Raw genomic sequence first — 22,057 nt, forward strand, 5'->3', positions numbered from 1 at the left:
GTCATAATGTAAAGAGAGCAAAGTGGTAATGGGGGTCTTGATTGTACTAGAATAAAGTTATAATGAGACAGAGCTTAAATTTTCATATCAAGAGAGTAGGATCACGTTTCAAGAATAGAGCAGTACTGTTGCCAAAATTAAATCATAACACAACAAGACCTGGGTCACAATGCTATGAGATTTAAGCTATGATATGAAAAGAGAATAAAGACCTAAAGTGAGCTGAATTTTCAGTTTTTCTTCACCCTGGCCCTCACACTTCAATAAAACATTGGCTGAAATCCATCTGAATGTGGAGCAATGAACACAACAGAGCATGGCGATCAATACACAGTTGGAAATGTTCAGATGTATCTATTCATTGATCCAATATCAATACAATTATCCGGTTCAGGGTCAGATGTGGGCTGGAGTCTATTCCAGGTGTCACTGACTAAGAGGAAGACAAACTCGTGCCTAATGACTGATTTAGTGTCAACTATTAACCAAAGTGGCTTGTCTTTAGACGTGCTGAGGGCAGGAACTCTCACATTCATGGTTGATTATTATATTGATGTCAAAGTGTGTTTATTCTTAATAAAGCTGCCTGTAAAAAGCAGATCAGAATGATGAAATCACATATTTTAAAAACAGTTAAATATTAAACAGGCTTTGGTCAGAAACAGCGCAGCAGGGTGGCGATCTCTCACAGTTTGACACGTTGTGTACGCTGGCTAAAAATCTGGAGAATGACGGTTTAATATATTTCCATGCTGGCTAGAGCTGTTGAAATCTCAATTAGGTTTGGTGAAAGGAAGGAAAACATGAGACTGTTTGGACACAGAGCAGCAGGATGTCTGACTCACAGCTGGGAAATATCAAAGTGCTGATGATCCTTAAATAGAGCCGGTGAAACACAGAGTAAATAAGGGACCATCGTTCCTGTCTCATCACGTCAACATGGGTATAAAGTAACAATGCTGGATGTCACTAAACGTGCAGATTTTCACTTTGATTGGGCTGGCCAATCAAAGTGAAGGGGGTTGGTGGATTGGGAGCCTTGAAGAGACGGACGCTAAAGCAAAGCGTTCCAGTCAGGGGCTGAAATACAGGTTTTCTGAAACACAAGGGAGAGAAAAATAGGAGTTTTTCAAGCTTTAAATCATGTAAACTACAGTGGCACTAAGGGAATTAAATAAAGCGTAAAAAAGGCACAATACCCCCTTTTTCATGAAAAACAGTTAAAATTTAATTAGGATTTGTTTGGACGGAATAAATTGCCAAAAATTAACTCAGCTAGGTGAAATTTTGCTGGTTAAAGGTAGAGTCTGCAGGATTTTCCTTAGAAAAGAAATGATGTCAACTTTTACAGGAATCATCCAATATAGTCATCTCCTATGGGTCTATATGCAAGTGTGTCAGTGTCTGTGTCTGCCTTGAACCCCCTCCTCTGCCTGTATGTTGATGCTTTGGTTGTATTGGGATGTTTCTGGATGGAAAGTAAGAGTGGTGACCTCAGCCAATCACAGTACACCCAGAAGAAGCCAATCGATCAGCTATGATAGTGGACTTAGCACGGAGACAGAAAACAACCAAAGTGAAACCAAACGCCAAATAGACAAAGCTTTTTCCTAAACAACTGGGAAGCTCGACTTTCACCCACTTTCAGGAACTAGGAGAGCAGCATGGGAAAAAGAGCACAACCAGTTAGCTTTCTGCTAACCAGGTATGTGTCAGATAACCTAGGGATTAGCTTGTGCTAACATGCCAAGTCAGGTGCATGGCTCTTGAGTTTCCATGTTGAAACGCGATGCTACAAGCGGTTGCTGAGCTAGTGAGTATTGCTGCGTTCCAGGATACCCATAACTTGGAAACTTCTGAACAACTTTGTTTGAGCGCAAGGAAGTCTGGTATGTAAACAAACCAACATGGCCTACATTATGAGCATACTTCTTAATCATTTCAATCACCAAAAGGAGCCGCAACTTGCTCATTTGAGGGAAACGGAGGAGGGGAAACAGCACATACTGTAAAAGGAGCTTACACTATATATCAGTACAGTACTTATTTGTTGTTAAGTTGGAAAGTGTTTTGTATTTATTAATGAACTGAAACCTAGCTAACCCCAGAACAGCTACTAATGATGCGTTAGCATTAGCAGATGAATGATGTTAGAGCAAAACCTTGTTAGGCCAGTATATCGATCTGGTAGGAGTTCAGGGGTGGGAAGTAACAAGTTTTACCGCCGTTCCAGTGCACTTTTTACGAGTTACAGGTGGTTAAAACACACTGGCACTGTGCTAAGGAGGAGGAGCCCAGTTTGAATGTTGTGTTTACAAACAAGTAGCAAAATTCCCACAGACCCTCCCTTTAAAATTGATACATGGAATGAGATTAGTTGGACACAGAGGAGCAGGATACTTGACCAATGACTAAAAAACATAAGAAAACCTTTTAAGGCTTGAATAGCATAAGAAAAACATCAGGACAATAAATACAGTCTACAAAATTTATGAAAATAAATCTGCTAAATTTTAACAAGAGTATGGATGGATGGATGAAACCCAAACACATTTTTCTGTAAAATTGGTAAAATGTAAAGCAGAATGATCTGCTGGGCATATTTTTACAAGCTGGATAAAGTCATTTAAATCTGAATTAAACTTGGTCAGAGAAAATGAAAATGTGTCGGTGTTTAGGCACAGAGCAGCATATTTGGCTCAAAGCTGGAAAAATTAAAAAGCTGTTAAAACTGAAGTATAGTGGTGCAAAACAGCAGAACTGGATTATGAAATGATCTATCTAAGATTGGTGAAATTAGATGATTTTCAAACAGGGTTTGGTTTGGACATAACGCAGCACTGGGACTCTTTCACAGCTGGACATTTCCAGTTTGAGCGTCAATCTGTTAAATACTGAACGGGGTCTGGTTGGTGACGATGCATATGGATAAAGACAGCTGGGAAATGTGAAAACAGGGAGTGAAATCAGTGAAATGCAGAGTGAAAGAGACATCCAGAAAGAGTTGAATGCAGACTAAAGTGAGCGTTATTTGAATGAGGTTTGGTTGGATACGACAGAAAGGCCGTAAAGCTGTATGTCTGAGTCAGAGAGGAGGAATGAGGGAGGAAAGTGTATCTGCAGTTGTTTGTTAATCCTCAGAAGACTCACTCTAATCTGTTGACCCTTCTACTGCCTCGCCGCACACACACACACACACTTGTACACACACACTTTCTTGGGAAAATACCTGCAGCTAAAACATGTTTGACCATCAAAGTGGAAGATTGTACAACACCAGCATCCCCTCGCAGTGCAACACACACACTCGACATAACCCTGACCTCATTTCAGTGTGTACGAGGAGATAGAGCCACTTACACACTCTCTAGCTCTCTATCCACACACACACACACATGCACACTCACAGGGTGGCAGTAGCCTGTGGGTGTGCGAGCAGCTGTGAATAATTGTGTTTACAGATGGCATACGTACGACCTGTGGGTTGAGAGGGAGGAAGAGCGGGAGAGTCAGACTCCTCGCCCTCACAAGAGAAGACAGAGCTGACATTTAAACTGCACCTCTTTCTCTCCCACTCACTCTCTCCTCTTCCTTTTTCTCGCCAGTTTCATCCATTTCACTCCAGTTAGCTTAATTGGCGTAAGTGGTAACGAGGCGTTAACAGCCAAAGCAGAACAATGAACGCTGACATAAGTTAGCAATAAAAAAAGACAGCGGAGTGTTTTAGATGTGTGTCTAATGAATCATTTAGCTCCAGAAAGCAGGTAAATGAAGTGATTTATTTATACCAGAGGGGGAACTGAGCTTTAAAAGTGACACGGTAATCAGCTACTGTGCATCATTATCTAATTTTATAGTGTGGGTGTAAAGCAGTGTGCAAGATACCTGGAGAATCAGATGCTGCTGCCAGAGAGCTGTATTTAAAGGGCCAGCGTGCAAGATTGAGAAGCACTAACCTGCAGGAATAACTCTCATAAGTATGCTTTCATTAGCGTTTAATCAACTTAAATGAAGAGTTAATGTATTTCTGCTGCTTCAAAATTAGCTCTTTCAGCAGCAGACAGCGTGTATGCTGCTCATCACGTTACTTTGTGCATCTTTGCATCCTCATCCGACACGCTGATGGATGTTTTTATGCAGCCAGAGAACAGGATCAGGGAAAAGGGCTCCAGAAAAGATCATTTAACTAAAGATAGAAATCAATAATCATAATGATGTAATTAGGACCCTCTAATTGCTGCAATATCACACAAAGCAGCATTTTATTTTTGTTTGGTTGTTTTAATCGATTTAACATCAAAATTGAAAGAAACACTCAGCTCTGTGGCGGATTAGTGTGCACATCACAGCAATGCAGATGAAACTGTCTCGGTAATTACACAGAGTTAACACAAATCTGTTTATAAAGACAAAGATTTAAAGGGAGATTAAATGATGATTGATTAATGCATTTCATAGGAATATGTGTCAGATATCTATCTATGAGGAAAAAGACTGAAAGATGCTACAATGGTTTATATTTGGTGGTCCCCGGAAAGTTTGTGCCATTGAGTCAAACAGGTGCAGAGGAAAAATATTTTCTATTTTAGAATTTATCTCCTCTGTCCTGAGACATGAGGAGACCTTTTGGACATTTTTTGGATGTACAGGGTTTAAATGTCTCATCAGCCTAAATGTCCAATGGAAAAAAATACTGGTACAAATAACTCAATTTGTAACAACAACCATAATAAATAATTAAATAAATAAATAAATAAATAAATACATAAATAAATAAATAAATAAATAAATAAATAAATAAATAAATAAATAAATAAATAAAAATAATACTGTTAATAATAATAATAATAATAATAATAATAATAATAATAATAATAATAATAATAATAAGAAACAAAAAAATATTAATAAATCATATAGATTTATCTAAAAAATATATTTATTTGTTATTTATTTATTTTTCTGTTAGAGAAAGGAAAACCTGACTCTCTTACAGGTGGCAAGAGGAATAAGAAACAATGACCAAAAACACAGTGCAGGTATATCCACAGCATCAGCATAGAAGCAGTATGCACGGATGACTTTTCAATGTTTATGTGTGATGACCGTTTTAGAATTTTGCCACAAGTTCTGAATGTTACCACAGTTCTCTGATGTCATCCTAATTTTGGAACATTAACATCAATCTGGAATCTTAAAGTAATTCTGGAATGTCACTGAACTTCTGGCCTGATACTGAAATTCTGGAATGCTACCTAAACTAGAATACTATCAGTTCTCCGTAATGGTATAGTAATTCTCAAATGTTACCATAAAGCTGAATTGTTACCATCATTCCAGAATGTGACCATAACTCTAAACTGTTACCTTAGTTCTTGATTGTAACTAGAATCCTGTGTCTGTAACTAAAATTCTGGTGGGTTCCCATAATCCTGAAAGGCTACCATTATTTTAGCATTGATTTGCATTTATGTGTTATTCACTGTAACCATACTTCTGGAATGGAACCATAATTCTAGAATGTTACCATCATTCCAAATTGCTACCAGTATCATGAAGTGTTACTTATTCCAGAATGAGTCCATAACTCTAGGGTGTTGACATAATTTTGGAATGTCCCCATAGTTCTGGATTGGTTCCCTAATTCTAGAATGTTCCTGTTATTATAAAATATAACCATAATTCTGAAATGTGACCATTAATTCAGTATGTGTCCATAAATCTTGAATGTTACCCTCAATTCCAAAATTTTAAATTTAATGTAATTAGTCAAACTGACCAATATAAAATGGATTCTACTGTAAACCTTGCAGACAGATGGAACAGCGGAATGAAGAGCATTTAGAAGCCCCTTCTTTACACACTTCTGGGGTGAGAGACATGGAGCTTGAAAACAGGATGATGCTGGTCACTCTAGATTAAAGTAACTTCTATCTTCCTCAACAAGCATCACATAAACAAAAGCTGAACTCAAGTTGTGCATGAACACAGCTAATGATGCTTGTCTGTCTCGGCCTGGCAACGTTTTCATCATTAAAAACACCATGACAACCTAACTTTGAGCTAGCCTTAACTATTTTGGCTCTACTTACAAGCTCTATAAATTAATTTTTTTTAATGAAGATTGATTCGGGAAAAAAATAAAAGATGGCTCATTTCCAAAATTTCCAAATTCTGTAAATTTACAGCAAAAATGAAAATGAAAATATAAAGCATTTGTTGTGTGACAAATTGGATTCAAACCCCTAAAAAAAAACAAAGCAAAAATCATGTTACCCTGTGTTTGTTTACTTTGTATGATTGTGTAGCATCATTAGCATCTGCTAGCTTACAGTGGTTTAGTAAATGTTCAGTTCTCTAAGGGTTGTGATATCAAAGTCAGGTAAGATATGCTAACAAAGCACACAAAGGGGAATCAAAGGATACAGGCTAAGGCTGCTACCTGTTAGCATCATAAGCTGCTGTCCTGTAAGTGATAACCAGAGCTGACATATCAAATCAACGTGCTAACATGATGATGACGGGCTGATAAAATGCTAACCACTGAACAGAGGGGGGGTTTATTTCGTTAGCGCGCTCCCTGCTAGCCTCCCTCTGTGGATCTATAAGTGGAGCTGATGGAAGGTTGGGCTGAGTATGATTTACATAATTGGGATGTTAATTCGTTAAGCCGTGGGAGTTGATTATGTTGCATATTGATTTTGTTGTGCTGCTGTGAGGTCACACACCTCTTTAACGAAGGTATACACAGCGCGGGGAATTGTGGGAGTCTGATTAGGGAAACCAAGTTCCTGCTGACACGCCGCATTTTGACACACGGTAATGAAATCAGGGTGTGTGAGGTAGCAGTGTATCGGCTTTTGTGTGAGTGTGTAAGTATTTGTGTGTGTGTGTGTGTGTGCGGATGGAAAGATGGAGGAGGAGGAGAAGGTGCAAAGAGGAGGGAGGGGAAACTCCACCTGGTCTTACCGTTCTCCGGGTGCTCCATCTCGCCGATGCTGCCGTCAGGTGTAGTCCGCTCGTAGTGGTCCTCCGGCAGCGCCAGGGGCCCGATCCGAGGCCCTGACGATGACTTGGAGCTGGGCGTCTCTGACTCCTCTAGGCCGCTGTCGTAGTAGCTGTGCTGGGATGCGTCCTGCAGGTCCTGTGCCTGATTGGCTGTGGAGAAGGTCACTCGGCGGTGGGGGAGCTGAGATGGAGAGAAGAAGAAAGCAGTTATTTCAAAGCCTGATGACACTTTAAGTTAAATTTATCATATAAAATGAGTTTATTAATAATGATTTCATGTTGATTAAAGACTTGAAGACAAATCTAGACCATAAAAATAACTTTAAAGAAGCCATTTAAAGATGATCACTCTGATCTCCGTCACACTGATTTGATTGAGGATCAACTTTCATGTCATCCCAGATCTTTCATTTCATCCCGTAGCTGCATTAACGTTCAATTTGAATCATCTCTCTGTCTCATCCTATCCGTCAAATTTCATTTAAAGAAACAGTCTGCAGAACATAACATTCATTTTCCATAACCAACAAAAAATGCTGCATCAAAGACACAAAGAGAGCAATTTGATGCCCAAACATTGGCAGTTTAAAATGAGTTAAAGCAGGCTGAGCGGATCCTTGTATAAGGGTTTCCACAAATATAACCCAATGAATGATGGTCCATGCAGGAGGAGCCTGAAGACAGAGCATCACATATAAACAACAAGATTTTGAAAAAACTGAACCCCAAGTTACTTCCAAAAGCAAAGCCATCAGTTTGAGAACATTACTAGAGAGGACAGCTGAAAAATACAACTTTCAAGTCACAAAACAAAGGTTTCTATTCCATCCTCTGCACAGTTCATTCCAGCTTCTATCACCAGGACGCTGCTACAGAGCCCTGCCAGACAGGAAAAATACAGGCAGTAACACTTTCATCCCCATTGCTTTAAATATCTAAACACATTTAATGATCTTAACACTGATATAAGACTTTTTTCTTATGCCTTGTCATTTTAGGAAAACATAATGTATGTAGAGCCATGTGTGAAACTATCTTTTGTTACGACAAAAAGTTTTCTGTTTTAAATGATTTGAAGGCCAGGCCAGCTGAGACACTCTTTCTAAAGCAGAGTTTTGAAGCCAGTGTTTTCCATATTGGTAATTCTAACTCAACCTAACGTTGGTCAACCTAACAAGAGGTTTGAAGGTAGAGTTGTAGCCTTTAGCCTCCAAGCTAACAGCTACAGTCGTCCTGTTAATCAATTAAAATCAGCCATGCCTCTAATTGTGCAAAACTCAGGATATTACAGTCGCTGTAAAGACTGTTTGGTGCTGATTTTGGCGACACCTGTGGTCAGAATCGGTAGTGCATCTCGGGGAAAAAGATTCTGTTTCCCATGAGCACCGTCACCCATTGTTGTTAAGTCTTGACTCCTGCAAAGATGTATATTTGTTCTTTTTTAACACTTGTTTTCTTTGTCCGAGACAATTTTCCCATGATGCAAAGTGACAGTAATGTATGTATATAGTTAAAATGTTACATATGGATAATGTATTTGTGTAAACTCTGTACTTAAGTGTCATGTTATGTTGTATCAGGCTTTAAACATGTTAATTTCTGCTGTAAAGATCTGCTTTTTGAATGGGTGTGTATGCGATTTCTGGTGCTTCTACAGACAGCCTCTAGTGGACGCTCAATGAACTGCAGTTTTGGGTTCATGCTTTAAGAGATACTGTTCTTAAAGTTTTTGTCAAAGCTGCAAATGTCACTTAAAATGAACTTGAATCTGATTTATCATGTGGATGTAGATTAGCTTTCCCTGCATCAGATTTATGACTCAGTTTTCTGTGTCTTGCTGAATTTTCTCACACATTTTTGCTTTTTGTCCCCTGAGTTTCACCTTGTTGTAACAGGCGGCAGGCTGAACACACTCTGCTCTGTCTGTGGAGGGTGTGTGTGAGTGTGTGTGTGTATTTCCGGGGGAGGAAGGTAGCTGTCTTACTCGTGTGTTTGATGGTTTTGTAATTAAAATACAATTAGCCTCCCTATAGCGCTGAAGGGACGCCATGCACAAATACACACTCTGAAACACACACACACACACACACACAATTTGCAAATAGTCCTGCCAAACAATCTGTGTCCTCATTCAAAGGCACACAATGCACGGTCAAACATTTCAATCACACACACACACACACACACACACACGCACACACACCTGACCGGCCCAGGCTGATAAACAGCAGCATCCCTGGTTTGGCAGATACTGCTTCACCATGGCAACAGGGCGCCGTCATGGGCCCTGAACCAGTCAAACCAGCAGAGACAGAAACTGGGTCCGAGCCCGTCCTCCATGCCTTTATCTCCTGTTTCTGTGAGCAGCTTTTATTTCACCACAGCTGAGACTTTCTGCTGCTGAGCTGGAGTAGAAACACAAGAGAAATCAGCTATACGGACTCAAACCAGCAACCATTAGAGTGTCTTTCTCAAAGTCAGCCTCCCTGTCGTGGTTGTTTATTCAAAACACCGCTTCCTCTCCTGTTTGCATGGGGAGCATTTTGCAGATTTGACTAAAGCAGTCACAACCGTCCATTTTCGCCTGCTGGAGGAAGCTCCAAAGTGAAACCTCTGCGGATCTGTCCTTTAAACTGTGTGGACACAACATGCTGCTGAGGCATCAGAAGCCCCAGCTCCTCTGCGCTCCAGGCGACAGGCTCCTCTCCAACACATCCAAACGCTCCGAAATAACCGGACTCTCAGCACATCTGAGGACGCTCACACTTCCTGTCTTTATTCTCAGCAGATTCACAGAAACAGGAGCTGTCAGAAAGGTCACCGCTTGTGTTTTTTGAGGTGTTATGTAAAGTCAGCACTCCGTCGGTTTCTTCTTCAGTGAATCGATGTTCGCTCACCTTCTGGTTCCACATTCCAGAAAAAGCAGAGTTTGGTGTCTTTGATTTCTGACCATCTCACCCACAAACAAAGAAACTAAATTTGTCAGTCTCTCTGGACTTTAGAGCATCATCAAACCGAGTGTGGATAGGCGACGAGTTCACTCTAATTTAAGACAGGGAGAAGCCCCCTGCTCTTTCCACATGTAGACCTAGAATGCCAGAGCTCCATAGGATATGTATGACCCTGATAAAATCAGACACAGGCCAGGTTTAGAAGTGATTTAAAGTAGGTAGGGTAGACAGGATAAATAATTATAAGTCAATTTGATTCAAGAAATTAAGGGGGGGACAAACAAACAAAATAAAACAGAGCCCAGAGTCAGAACCCAGAATTCTAGAGTTTGAATCGCTGAAGTCAGAATTTTCTTTAGTTGAATGTCAAGTATTTTGACTTTGATATGTCAGAATTACAGAAAATAAATCTAGGTTTCTGACGTCAAAGTTAGAATTCCAGAATTTAGATACCTACTCTGTGACCTTGATCTTAGAATTATTTTTTTTAATTAATTTTTCTATTTATTAATCTTTTATTTATTTATTTTTTATATTTAATAATCTTTTATTTATTTTTTTATTTATTTACTTATCATTTATTTGTTTGTTTGTCTATTTATTTTTTTATTTATTTGTCTATTTAATTTATTTATTTATTTATTTATTTATTTATTTTATATTTACTTATTTATTCTTTACTTTAGAATTCTAGAACCTTTACTCTAATTATAAAATATGAGATTAAGATTAACGTTAAATTTCTATAATTTTTGCTTGGTCTCAGGATTCTTTGATCAAAGTATGAATTCTAAAAGTCTGAGATCAAAGTCATTATTTCAGAAAAATAGTAAGAATTTGTCTTATAGATTGGTAGGTATATTAGAGTAAAAATGCTGTTTTTTATCATGTTTTATTTATTGATTTATTTTTTTATACAGTGTAACTTGATTTTGCCTCCATGAAAACATTTTTCAATTTTCCTGATTCTCTTCTGTGCACTTGGATAGAAAGTAAAAAGTCAACCTGGTAAGAAACGAGACTTGACTTGACCAGACTGTTGACATCAACTGTTCAGTGAAAGAGCATGTATATTTGCATCAGTGGCGGCTGCTGGTCAGTCAAGGAGTGGAAGCACATTTTTTTCCAGCCTACATCATACATTTGTTTATTTATTTAAACATAAATTCTACCCTCTGTTCCTTTTCAAGAAAATGATCTGTGACCCTGTCGTACCAACCAGGTGTTTTTTTCAGGGATTTTACCAGTGTTCTCTCAAAGGCCAGCAGAGCTAGACTGCTTAAACAGCCTTGGTCAATTGTGTTAGGGGGATATGACTTGAGCTGCTTTAAACAGGAGAAGCTCCTCTCTACAGAAGCTGCTCCGGTGGAGGGTTATACTTCAAGATCTCTGACTGGCTCATTTCACTGTCAATCAAAAAGGGATTCAGCCTCAGACAGATCATCCAATCATCATGCAGAAGCCCAGTGTCCAGGCCAGCCCACTGCCTCATAGACCCCCAGAGACGCTGAGCGTCCGATGGGCGGGACAAAGCCCAGCGTTTATCCAATGACCGTCCAGTTTCCACAGTGGAACAACCCACTCTACGCTTCCCCGCTGAAGTCAGAAGACGCTCAGCGTCCGACTGTGTTAAAACGCTGAGACGCTGCAGGAATGAATGAGAAGGAGGTGGAGCCAGTTACCTGTGATAGGAGCTGATTCTGAACTAAAGATGAAGGAATTCTAGCGCAGATTTTGTCAATGAAATGTACACACAGCAGAACATATCAACACTTTTTTTAGGGACATTTTAGGGGAAGCTGAGCTTCCCTTGCAGTCTTAGAGCAATCACCACTGATTTGCATGCTAGCAATAGCGTAGCCAGGAGTGGACAGGTGGTTGAAAAGAGACAGAGCAAGTTGGGGAAATGAGGTGGATGGTGAAGAAACCATTGAAAAGAAAACAAAAAACAGTGATATACAAAAATATTGTCAGTATCTGGAGGAATATATCCTTTATCTCCATGTTATTTTCCTGTGTTATAACATTTTCTCAGTCCTACTTGGCTGAAGCTGCATTTAACAGAGGGGACACAAACTCAAAAAGTTTGAGAATCCTTGCTCTGACCACTCACTGCTCATGTTGTTACGCTCATTTCACCTGTTTCAAGAGCAGCATGTTGACCTGCTGCTCAACAGTTAGCTCACACTGTTTGACGTGTTCTGATACAGAGCAGCCCTTCATCCCTGCCTCCTCCCTGTATCCTTCGTTCTCACCACATCCGCACATTTTTCTGAACATTAAGTTACACACTGGTTCACACTCAGACGCTGTGTTAAAATCTGCTCTAACACCTGTTGTGTTGAGTCTTACTGGGTCTGCACGAGGAACAAATAAAACCCACCGCGCTGTGGTTTGCTTTGGAAGTGTTAGGACACGGCGTAAAGCAGGTTTTCTCAGGCTGAGGCGCTCAAACACGACACTCTGTTGATATTAAAGCAGACTGAAGCGGTTTTTGTGTCGTACACCAACACAAATAATCCAGAAACCAACATTTCAATTCGACTCATCCGTACCTGAGCAGCTCCCTGTAGCAGCTTACGGTTAAAAATGTGTGTGTTATTAATAAAAGCTTCCTCTGCTGTTTGCTGTGTGAGCATAAGGAAATAAATCACTCTATATATACATGAGAGGAGGAAGGAAGTGGATCTAATGCCTGTCTGTCACCTCCACACACACACAAACACACACTCTCTGAAGAATCCCTGTTTGTTCTGCCCTTTTTCTGCTGTGTGTGTGAGTGAGTGTGTGTTTGTTTGCTGGAAATAGAAGTGCCATCTCAGCAGGATGCACCATGGGAAAGTGGAGCAGATCAGAGGGGAGGAATATAAAGACCAGCCAGCATCCAGAAACCTGAACCCGGCAGAGACAGCAGGCCTGGACGTGCTCCTGCATCCAGCTGGAGGTGATTTTTTACTCCTGAAGACCCGCAGACTGCACACTCTGCAGGTCTGAGCATCGCTGAGTTAAGAATCACTTCACCTGTGATGGATCACAGCGCCTCGTCCACAGAGGACGGCTCTGGGCTCGAGACGTTTTGACCTGATTAGAAACAAAATGTGTAAAATCTACAGAGCAGAGGGAGAGAAATACATTTTCTAAGAAAGTAATCCAATCTGAGATACGTGATAAATAATTCAGCCTGTACTAAAATGACCTGATTCAGCCCAGTTTCATTCACTGCTGGACCGAGAGGAAGCACGGAGACTTCAAATCGAGTCAAACAGCATCAGAACAAAGTCGTCAGGGCAAATCCTCCAACCAGAAGCTGCTTTCTTTACCTAAATGATCTTCTTCTTCTCCTCTGATGCACATTTCACATCACACTTCTGACCAGTATCCTTTTTCCTAAGAATGTAAGTGTGTTATAAAAAACAGGCAGCCAATCAGCTTGTGTTATGTCAGCCTGTTATCATCTTCCCCCAGGGCCATAATATGCAACCTGCAACCCTTTGACTCATTTGCAGTTGCTCCTTGTAGCTTTAAAAAAATATATTGAATTTTGATTTTTTTTTTTGTTTTTATTTTTTTAAAACAGAGGGTTTTGACAGACACTGACACAAAATAAAATCATGCCTTAATACTTTGGTGAACTAATTAGCGTCACATCATACAATAAAGCCTGCCAGCGCTCTACTTCACCTCCTACAACATCAACAGCCCACCAACTTTCCATGCACCTGTGGCTAACCTCAAGTTTTACAGCCCTGGGGAGATAAATAAATCTACAAAAAGACTTATCTGGAAGAAAATACAGATTTAAATTCTGTGTCGATTGATTCTTTAACTGACAACAAGCCTGCTTGATATAGAAGCTTGATATTTGGCAAGACAATAAACAAACAGAAATTCTTTTTTTTTTTTTTTTCAAATATTTGCCATGTTTTGAAATTACATTTTTTTTTTTTATTTTAAGATTTTTTTTTGCGACTTTTTTTTTTTGCATTTTTCCCTTTTTTTCAAAATTTTAACATTTAAATTTGTTTTCATAATTTCAAATTTACTTAAAAAATATTAATGAAAAAAAAAGTATTAGACATCACATAATTTTATAAATTAAAAAAAAATTAAACTTGTATACATAATTATTCACTAGATTTTAATTATGTCTAGAATTTCATACACTATATAGTCTTTATTGTGAAGAAAATTTACATTCTGTGGCTTTAGTCCAGGTAAGCTGAGGTAAAACAGCACCTTTGAAGGTAAAGATTGCAGACTCCCAGCCCTAGGGGCTAGGCTAGCATCATAAGATACTTTTTTCAATCAGAAGTTCTAGAAACTAAATGTTTTCTATAGCCTAAAGTCCCGTATAGATTATACAAATCAGTCCAGCGACGTATTAAGGAAAACAAAAGTAACTACACTTCACCTCCAGACCAGTAGAGGGCAGTATGACAATAACAACCCATTCTACAAAGATGATGAAGATGAAAGATAAACACAGGCCAACATTGTTCTCATTCATTACTCATTTTTTCAGTCTGTTTTTGTCCCTCTGATGCCCCTGTAGTATCTTTCCATGATTTATAGGTGACAATAATCTCTGTATTTCCTTCACTTTCAGGGGCCGGAGCTATGGGCAGAGACCTTGGTGTTTGAGGCCTTATATTTATGCACTGATGTTGTATATGGAGCTATTTTGTGACTTTGTGAATGTGCCTTCCTGGTTGGCAAAATACAACTGCTTACTTGGATCGTGTTGTATCTGCCTTATTCTTCTTCTTTTTATTCCCGCCTTTCATACGGTCTGTGCCAACACTGTTTTCAATATGAGAAAACAGAAAACCCCTTTTTAAAACACCAAGTAGTACCAGTAACCTGCAGGTTAAAATCTGCTATTGAAACCTTGGGGGATGAAAAGACGATGATGAAAATCAGAGTGTATCTTTATTTTGTGTATCCATAACACAAGACAGATAAAAATATGCTTCATTGTGGTGCTCTATCAGGCTCTATAGTAAAAGGATCATAAATATTAAAACGTAACATCAGTGAGTAGAAAATACGTTTTTGTGGTTATTGTGTGAGAACTGGTGCCACACAAAGACTCTAAAACTCAGAGTACAAGAGGTCAGCGGTCAAAAAACGCAATATGCTTCAAAGACGCCCGAGGTTTCTGCATCAACATTTAATTTTCCAGAGGATCCGACTTCTGCTCCCACTTTGAAGCATCAACCAAACAGAGGAGAAAGTTTTAAACACGTTTAATGATCGTAAAGTGGAGGTTACATTTGCATCTTGTCCTCCATTAAAAGCTGTTTCTATTCCGCGTTTTAACCCTCTAAACCCAAATAACAGGCGCCGAGCGTGTTTATTGAACACACTGTAACAGTGATGAAGGTCAGTAATTAAGAATTCAAGGAAAAATGTCTCATCACGGCCGCCTTCCTCTGCAGCAAACTGTTAATGCTGCACTTTGACTGAAGTTTCTGATCATTTCTCCACCGGGCGGCTCTCAGGCGTCTGCGGGCGAAATGCACACATGCACTTTTATGTAAAACAAGGAGGCGTGATGAACCATTTTTCCTTGAATCCATAGTAACTGACCTTCATTATCATCGCTGAGGGGAACACAGAGGCCATGAATATGCTGCAGAATCCATCATGCAGAAAGGCAGAATTAAAGAGGCTCTAAGTGGAGCACAATGCTGAGTTTGGGAGAGATGGCGGCGCTGCGGCGTTTGGAGAGGAGATAAAGACGCTTTTACAAACATTCTGAGGAGATTAAAGAGGAACGAAGCAACTTTTATTCAATTTAATGCAAAAATTAATCACCGACAAACATTTGTGAGGCTTTTCACTCTGATTTAGTGATTGCTGCGACTAGAAAAAGAGGAGCAGAAGGAGCAGAGCAGCTGCAGGAAAGGAGGACATTTGGACTGAGACAAAAAAGAGACAGGTTATAGAAAAGGAATGTGCAGAAGGAGAAAGGAGGAGAAAAAAGGAGCTGCAGAATGATTAAAACCAGAGCTGGAGAAGGATGGGAATACAACGCAGGGAGGTGAGGGCAACGTGGAGCAGAAATGAGAAACAGGAGCTCCCCTTTTCTCCCGCAGGAGGTGATAAAGAAGCGTGCAGAAGCAGCTTTGATTTCAGAGAAACAAGATGACTCCTCACGCACGAGGAGCAGGAGGAGTCCAGCTGTGATTTCAAAGAGTTGAAACAGACGGGCCTCCTTACGTGCTGCTGCTTTCTGCAGGACATGGAGGAAGAGGAGGAGAAGGATGAGGATCTCCTTTTGCTCCTGTGAGTCATCTTCCTGCAGGAGGAAGAGGAGAAGGAGGCTAAGGTTCCTCCTCCTGGTGCAGTTCTCTCTCCTGCAAAACATGTTGTTGCATTAAGAGGAGGAGGAGAAGAAAACTGGTTTTGCAGGAGGTGATAGAGGAGCAGGAGTAACAAACCTGATGATGCTGCAGATACTCCTTCTCCTGCAGGAAGTGAAAAAGGAGGTGGAGGAAAAGAAGGAGGCCAGCTGGAAAGATGAGACAGCAAAGTGTCTCACGACAGCTGCTCCTCGTCCTCCTGCAGGAGGTTACAGCAGAGGAGCTGTCGCTACAGACAGATAAGGAGCCAGAATTTCCTCCTCCTCTTCCTGCTGCTCTCCATCGCTGTGCAGAAGTTGAAAGGAGGTGCAAAAGAGAAGAAAAGCCAGACCTCCTTCTGACGCTGCGCTCCTTTTTCTTCTGCAAGATCAGAAGCAGAAAGAGACTTTCTTCTGCCGTCGCTCCTCGTCCTCTTGCAGGAGGCGATAAAGAAACAAAAAGAGGAGGAAACTACCTCCTTGCACTCCTGCAGGTTGCAGCGAAGGAGCTGTGAGCAGAGACAGATAAGAAGGTCAATCGTCCTCCTCCTGCTGCTGCTGCTCCTTTGGCCTTGCAGGAGTTAAAAGAGCCACAACAAGAGGAGGACACCAGATAACAAGGCCAAACCTCCTCTTTCTGCTGCAGCTGCTCCTCTTCTCCTTGCAGGGAGCTGTCAGTTCACAGAGTTATGCAGACCAGGTGTTGTTGAGCTCCTGCTGCTCCTCCTCTTCTCCTCGCAGGAGGTGTTAGAAAAGCAGGAGGAGGGCAGCAGCTTGGCTCTGAGACAGATAAGAAGGCTCGGCCTGCTCGTGCTCCTGCAGGAGGTGGCAGCAGACTGACTGTCAGTGCGGGGAGAGATAAGCAGGCCGAGCGTCGTCCTCTCCTCCTGCTGCTCCTCTTCTCCTCGCAGGAGGCGACGGAGGAGCAGGAGGAGGAGGCGTGTTCACCGGGCCACATTGTTCAGAGATGATTAAAAACCAGCGAGAGGAGAAACGCACGACGCCTCGCTGGCTGTTTGTCAGCCGAGACACGGAGAGGGAGATAACCCAGAGTGTGTGTGCGAGTGTGTGTCTGCGTGTGTGCGAGATCCTCATTACCTCCCTCTGTGGGAGATAAGAGTGTGTGAGGCTGCATTGTGCATGCTTATAAAAGTCTGTCCTTATCAAGTATGCATGCACACACACTGCTTAACCAGCACACACACTCTCGGCCCACGTGAAGAGCGGCTGCCAGCGATAATTCGACACAACCGCTGAATGTGAGCGCAGGATGAATGAGGAGTGGAGAACAGACGGAGGGACGCAGAGAGACATAGTTTACATACCTCCATGAGCTGCACAGATTCAAGTTTGATGTTTTATTATTCACTGTATGTTTCTCTAATCAGCACAATCACTCTCCTCTGTTCTCAGCTTGTTGTGTGAATGCTAACAGCTGCTCCCTGTGAAGCCGGACGGACCATTGAAGGGATGCTCAGGGCTGCGTTCATGCACCAGTCTGAAGGATTACATCAGATTTTAGAGGTTTGCAAATGTTTTCTCTGAATGCATATTCAAGTTTGACTTATCCGAGTTTCTTTGCTTGATCTGGTGAGAGAAATGAAGCAAACTGCAGTAGTTGGCAAACAAGTTAAAGCTCCTGTGACAAGTTTTAGCATGTTACAAAAACAAGCAAAATGAATCCTGATGTTCCTCCATGAACGGCAAAAGCAAACCAGATCATCCACACAAGTCGTGATTATTTCTGTTTGCTAATTCTTAAAGCTCAAAAACCCCCAGTGGGAGGGTAGGCGTCAGTAAAAAGGAAGTGCATGCTCCTGGAACATCCTTTGATTACATTTTCATGACAAAGACTTTTAATGAGTCATAATTTGGGTTTTTAATAAAGCAGGATGAGACGTTGTGTTGCCAAACATGAAGTGAAAAAAACAGGAAGTCCCTCAGTGGAGCATTTACTGGAAGCTCAGGCTTTCTGCTGCAGAGAAGGTAACATGTGTAAGAAACTGTCATCTGCATAAAGAGAAGCAAACAAATCTACAGAAGGGGTTTAGTTCTGACTGGCGTCCACCAACATGCGATTAATCCACTGGCCAACAGGGGACAAAATCACCTGAACTTTAGTCATTTATGTCCAGAGAGGGTTTTTACTTAAAACGTTTTCCTCCATAAAATATGTATGAGATTTCCTTTTATTATCATTTTATTTTCATTTTTGTTTTATTTTATTTATTTATTTTTTCTTTAGTTAGCTGTTCTCGGAGCCAAATTAAAAAAATTATTTGGCATAAAAAATAAAAATAAAAAAAATAAAAAAATAAAAAAATACAGAACAAACAAACAAAAAAAAACCCCAAAATGTTTTACCTCTGATCCTCTTGATTGATTTCAATTAGTTGGACATCTCACCAAATCTGATCAATAAATAAATAAATAAATAAATACATGAATAAATAAATAAATAAATAAATAAATAAATATATTAAACAATTAAAAAAATATATTCATGTATTTTAAGCTTTTTAACAGTGTGTACTGACTGAGTGACATTTATCCATCATAAAAATGGAATAAATAAATAAATAAATAAATAAATAAATAAATAAATAAATAAAATAATAGATAAATAAAACAATAATAAAAAAAAATCATGTATTTTAAGCTCTTTAAGTACAGTGTGTACTGACTGATTGACATTTATCCATCATAAAAATTGATAGATAAAATAAATAAATAGATAAATAAATAAATGAAATGAATGTATATTAGCTTTATCATCTCATTATGGTCCAAATAATACTTTTCAATTTATTCATTTATTTATTTATTTATTTGTTTATTAGATTTTTAATCCCATTCCATAGATTGTCCATTTTGCAAACTTTATATATATATATTTTAAGTATGATTAGTTTCTCACTGATGTGTCACCATTTTAGCTCCTTAGTAAGTTCTGTCTTTAAAGAGGGGGTATTGGGCTTTTTTATGGTATTCATTTAGTACCTCTGGTGCCACCATAGTATCTTTACAGGATTCATAGCTCCAAAAAAAAAAAAAAAAAAATTGTCATGTGTTAGAAAAAACTTATTTCAGACCCTGCCTGTAGCTTTTTTTTCTAGCTGTGGACTCTTAAAGACTCTCTGTTCCACAAAACCCAGTTCCCTCTGATTGGCCAGCCCTCTGGAGGCCTGTTGGAGGCGGAGCTATGAAACAGATAGTTGGTCCTTATGTGATGACCTCATCATTTCACCAAGAGCTGATTGAGCTGATCTGGATTCTTTTGTTCAGTTTTCAAACAGATTAAGGGATTTTCTGCTACGTATGTCTATGCAGAGGTTTGAAGATCTGCACACGCTCAGTGTGAACATCCAGCATCTGTGTTTCAGATCTATGTTTACAATCAGAGTCAGAGAGGTCTCTGTGGAGCATCAGGACAAAAAAAGACAGAGAAGATGGAGAGATCATCCTCTGTGTGTGTGTGTGTGTGTGTGTGGGTCTACACGTATGTGTATGTTTATATAAGCGTGTGTGTGTGTGTGTGTGTGTGTGTGTGTGTGTGTGTGTGTGTGTGTGTGTGTGTGTGTGTGTGTGTATCATGTAGTGGTGCAACAGAAAACACTGCCCTGCAGCCAAAACAGCACTTTCTCTGTGTGTCACTTTTTTATCAGAGAGGAGGTTGAGAGTACGACGCTGCAGGCAGTGATTGACTCTGCAGGAGAAAACAGCCTGAGCTGCACTCAGATGGGCAGGTGTGTGTGTGTGTTTTTTATACATTTGATGCTCTCTCTCTCACTCACACACACACACACACGTGCAGAACATCTGCTGCAGCTCCTGTCTTGAAACTACAGACTAAAGGTTTGACTCTGCAGCTCGTGACTGCATTGTGTGTTTTATTTTATATTTCTGCCGATGTTTGAAACACAGATCTGTATGTGTCACACTCTTATAACATTTACATAACTCCAGAAGAAAGACTGAGGTGCTGGAAATGTAAGTCAACGTCTCTGTGCTAACAACCAAATATGTGATCATTCCCTGAGCAAACAGTAGAAAGCACTTCATGAAATTTACTGAAGCTGATTCACATCAAACACAGAACATGTTGCCTCTGTAATAATCCTGTTTTCATCTCAGCAGAAATTTTAATAATGTTTCTTGAAGCTGCAGAGCTGATAAAAAGCGTCATGGTGTTTTCATATTTTATTTAGTTTTGTTGTGTAATGTGCCAAAGTTGCAGAGCAGGTACAGTGGAAGGTATGAAGTTTTTAGATTTCGACTTCCAGGTGGATTTGATCCATTTCTCCCTTTGAATTTTTAATTTAACAGCACTAACATAAGCCCACAAGTCCAAGACCTAAGTCAGAAAACTCTCAATATTTACTTAATGGGAAACTACAACAGCTCATGTTTTACCCTCCAAAAAAGGGGTTAGGTAAGAAAGTGTAAAGTAATATAAGTGTAAAGTAACATATCACAGTGTAATGTACTGTAACTTAACATAGTGCAGCATAGTAGTATATTACAATATAATAACTTGAGTCATATCTATTAAATGGCGTAATGGCTAGGGATAGATACCTTTCACATTTAAAACAATACGGCACCAATTCCTGGTACCTGGCAATCGGTATTGGTACTCAACGGTACCAATTTCCATTACTTTTGTGTGTTTATGTTGTAAAAATTATCAATTTGTTTAATAATAAAATCTCAAAGTTTTTTTCAATTTAACATATCTATTCTTCAATATATAACCTTGTAATGTTGTGTTCATGTCCAGCATGGAAAATCACTTACTCTTCCACTCCCCCACAGTCACAAGGATGCATTGAGAGACCTAAACATGGTATCTTCCGGTTTTAAGTGAATTGGTACCGGTACTTTTGACAGAATTTGGTCGGTACCTATAAAAGTACCTTATTTGGTCCCCATCCCTCGTAATGTCGTAACATAATGTCGTGAAATTTAACGTAGTATGTTAGTAGTAGTAATGTTACATATAGTAACACCAAATGCAAAAAAGAAATGTAACAACATAGTGTGACATAGTGTGACACAGCAATAAATATTCCATAAAGTTACATAATGTAAAGTAATACAGTGTAATGTAGTGTGACATAATGTAACATAACATAATGTAGCATAATATTAAGTGATACAGTGTGATGTAATATAACATAATGTAAGGTAACCTGTTGTAACATGATATAGTGCAACCTAATAAATGGTGTCATATCTTATATACGATGTTGAAGCATAACATTACAAGTGTTATGTAATGTAATGTGACATAACGTACTAAGTGTAACAAAAAAGTAGCAATATAGTGTAAAGTGATGTAATGTGACTTTATAAGTTGTGTCATATCCATGCGTTGATGTTGAAATATAACGTAACCGTACTTCCATAGTGTTACATTATGCAACACAACGCAGTGTAACGTAACATAATGTGACAAAGTATAGGTTGACGTAACATAGGATGTACATGTATTACACAGTAATGTAATGTAGTGTGTAACATGTCTATGTGACGTTGGATCATAGTGTAACATATTGTAATGTTACGTTACATAGGGTGGTGTAATGTAATGTAACAAGTTGCGTTGTATCTATTACATGGAGTCTTATAGATTGTAATGAAATAAAACAACTTAACCTAAAGCAACAAAGTCGTCTGACTTCTATCATCTATGCCCATCGCTGATCCTGCCACGGGCCCATCCATCTGGTTCATCAAGAGTCACTCTCATCTC

At 39.6% G+C, this 22,057-nt stretch overlaps 1 protein-coding gene across 3 annotated transcripts in view; it reads right to left on the reverse strand.

Annotated features, from left to right (window-relative positions):
* LOC141793408 (protocadherin-1-like) overlaps nucleotides 1-22,057 on the reverse strand; it is a 302,738-nt gene that overhangs the window by 139,546 nt on the left and 141,135 nt on the right. For 2 of the 3 annotated variants that reach the window (XM_074674099.1, XM_074674101.1), the window contains exon 4: nucleotides 6,970-7,189. In XM_074674099.1, the coding sequence (XP_074530200.1) occupies nucleotides 6,970-7,189 (220 nt within the window). Of the gene's footprint in view, nucleotides 1-6,959; nucleotides 7,190-22,057 lie in introns of all 3 variants that reach the window. The other variant, XM_074674100.1, reaches the window with a different exon arrangement.

This window comes from Halichoeres trimaculatus, unplaced genomic scaffold, assembly GCF_033239565.1.
Source record: "Halichoeres trimaculatus isolate MK-OKI-2021-1 unplaced genomic scaffold, fHalTri1.1 fHalTri1_scaffold_7, whole genome shotgun sequence".
Classification (NCBI taxonomy): Eukaryota; Metazoa; Chordata; class Actinopteri; order Labriformes; family Labridae; genus Halichoeres; species Halichoeres trimaculatus.